This window comes from Lipotes vexillifer, unplaced genomic scaffold (genome assembly GCF_000442215.2).
Source record: "Lipotes vexillifer unplaced genomic scaffold, Lipotes_vexillifer_v1.1 scaffold999, whole genome shotgun sequence".
NCBI classification, from domain to species: domain Eukaryota; kingdom Metazoa; phylum Chordata; class Mammalia; order Artiodactyla; family Lipotidae; genus Lipotes; species Lipotes vexillifer.
In genome coordinates, this window is record NW_006774368.1 from 1,605,918 (window position 1) to 1,608,728 (window position 2,811).

A 2,811-nucleotide genomic window follows, 5' to 3' on the forward strand; every position below is an offset into this window, starting at 1 on the left:
ATTCCTGTGATTCCAAGGGCTTTAGTGGAGGTCGCTCAGATGGCAGGTCTAGCCCCATACGTGTGTATCACTCCAGTACTTTGCATAGAGACTAGAACAGAATGTGCTACGTATAAAACTTACCAGATTATGGCATGCGTGAATGAATGACTCGATGAATAAAGAATGATTCACTCTCTCGCACGCACCCTGTGGCTCTTCTAGAATACTATAAAGATATGTTGAGATATGATGTCAAATGAGAATTTACAAAGCATGGTATAGGAGTTACTTTAATGATTAAAAAATAAAGCCTCTAATTTTCACTAACTGGAAGCACTTTTATTGAAAAACAAATCAAAAAGTGACCCTGCCCTCAAACAAATCACCAATAAAATCTTTGGGGAGAGGAAAAAAAACTCAGATTTTATTAAGAATACTTTACATTGCCACATATTCAATATGAGAAAAATGTTATGCTAAAATAGCAGCACCTCGGTTAGTTAGATTGAATGAAAAAACATAAATAAATATGATATAGAATAGTTCTTCATCAGGATCATTCCTATTTCTTCAGTACAGCACAGTTAATACCTAGTTGTCCACAAGAATGTAGAAATAGCCTGGTTATGTTAAACTGGATTTTGGGGTGGCATTGATTCAAATCAGCTTCCCACCCATCTCCTACATCTTTTTTCTGGTCCCTTTCATGTGGATATGGAATCGCCCACTCCTCCAGGGCTGCTATGAACTGATCTCTGGACCAATGAACCGACACGCCTGGGGGGTTGCGTGGTTTGGATTTGCCATTCTCTGTTGGACTGTGAGTATTTCCCATCACATGTTTCATTTCTGGGAGGATAGTGATAAGGAGAGACCTTGAGATTGCCCCTGGTTAGCCCAAGCACACTAGACTGACTAGAAAAAAAGCTTAGACCTGAAGGCTAGTCAGGAAGCTGCTGGCACCAGGGCAAGGACAATGGATTCCCTCGGGAGGTAGGGCGTGAACTTCCCCTACCAACCAGATCCTTCTCTGGCTGACTGGGATGCACTTGTGTGCTCCTCCATCTCTCCAGATCTCATAATTTCATTTCAAGTAGATATCAAAGACTGTCATCTCTCTAGATGCCTCCTCTAACCTTCCTCCCTCCTTCCAAAGAGCTGCCTTCACCAGTCTCGCCTTGTTCTTCTGACCACTTTATGTGATGCACATGCAGCAAGAGGGTGGAATGGTAGGTCTCAGCCCTGAATGCACATTTAAACCTCATGGGGGAGCTTGGGGGACAAAAGCATACCTGAACCCCAACCTCTGAGATTCAGATTTCAGTTGATCTAGGTGCAAGACCCAGGTATTTTTTTTTAATTTTCCAGATGATTCTAACTTGTTGTCAGGATTAAGAGCCATTGCATTCAGGAAGCAGTCCCAAACTTTTGGTTTCAGAGCTCTTTTACACTCTCTCAAATATTATTGAGGACTCCCAAAAGCTTTTGTCTATGGAGGGCTGTATCTATTGATATTTACCCTGTTGGAAATTAACACAGAATTTTTAAAAACATGTGTTAATTCATATAAAATAACAATAACAAACTAATTACGTTACTATTAACAATATATTTCTGTGGGAAAAAAGTGACTATTTTCCCAAACAAAAAGATATGAGAAAAGTGGCAGTATTTTTTTTTTTTACATTTTTGAAAATCTCTTCAATGTCTGGCTTTAGTAGAAGACAGCTGGCTTCTCATATTTTCATCTTCACATAATCTGTTATAATATGTTGCTTAGGTTGAAGGATTTGAAAGAAATCCATCCTACACAGTGATATGTAGTTGAAAAAACAGAAGTGTTTTGGTAGCCTTATCTAAAAATAATTGTGAATATTCTCCTTTGGTACCACACAAAACTTGCTAAGTAGTAGTTACTTAAAGGTTAGTTGCAATATGAAATCTGAAACTTCATCAAAGAACTTTTAGGACTCTGTTACATTAAAATACATTACATTGGTTTGTCTTGCAGTTTGCATAAATTTTTTACCCATTTGTGATTCTAGAACATCATGCATTGGTCATTTGGGAAAATATTGGTTCACTGTGTGACAGGATAGACTCAGAGTCACCTCTGCCCCTGTGATGATGCTTAAGGCAAGATCATTCTTAAAAATCCAGTGTCACCTGAACCTGAACGAACCTCATATCATTTTTCTGCAAGTACCAGATGTTTCTAAAACAATTCCTTATTTATTTTTCTTTTCCTTTGTATTCTAGTTTTGGGTTCTCCTGGGTACCATGTTCTACTGGAGCAGAATCGAATATTAAGAATAAGTGTAACCACCATACCACTCCCCACAGTGACTCTGGATTTGGTGCTGGAACTCCTAATATTCCACCTCTGTGCTCCCCTGGAAATTATGCATTCTTCCTCAAATTGCCAAGTCAGTTGGTGTGGAGTTTCTTTATGTTCTTTAGGCTCTCAGACTCCTCAAATTCTCACCACTAGTGATTTCACCCTGATCTAGGATTCTGCAGCATTGTTATAGACCGTAGGAAAGGGAGAGTTTAGGATAGTAGATAATAACTATTGCCATCTCTGTTTATTTTTAATTTGGGGGCACAAAGACATTCACAGGAGCCTGTCTTATCACAGCAAGCCAAGTCTGTATCTGGACAGCAAATCTGCCTATATTTCTCTCTGCTTTCTAAAAGAAACCTTCAAAGGCTTTCATTCATCTCAGTATTGTCCGCGTGAGAGAACTAAGGAAAAGATTGCTGAAATATATCTTTTGCCTTTGTTCTATGGTGGCTCCCATCTACAGAGACTCAAGTGATTCTCTTAAT

The 2,811-nt window shown here is 39.0% G+C and overlaps 1 protein-coding gene across 1 annotated transcript in view; it reads left to right on the top strand.

The window, feature by feature from the left end:
- UPK1B (uroplakin 1B) overlaps positions 1-2,295 on the top strand; it is a 12,779-nt gene extending 10,484 nt beyond the window's left edge. Inside the window, exons 6-7 of the mRNA XM_007449128.1 lie at positions 719-802; positions 2,242-2,295. Of these exons, the coding sequence (XP_007449190.1) occupies positions 719-802; positions 2,242-2,292 (135 nt within the window). The 3' untranslated portion in view covers positions 2,293-2,295. The remainder of the gene's footprint in view (positions 1-718; positions 803-2,241) is intronic.
- Positions 2,296-2,811: the final 516 nt, after the last annotated feature.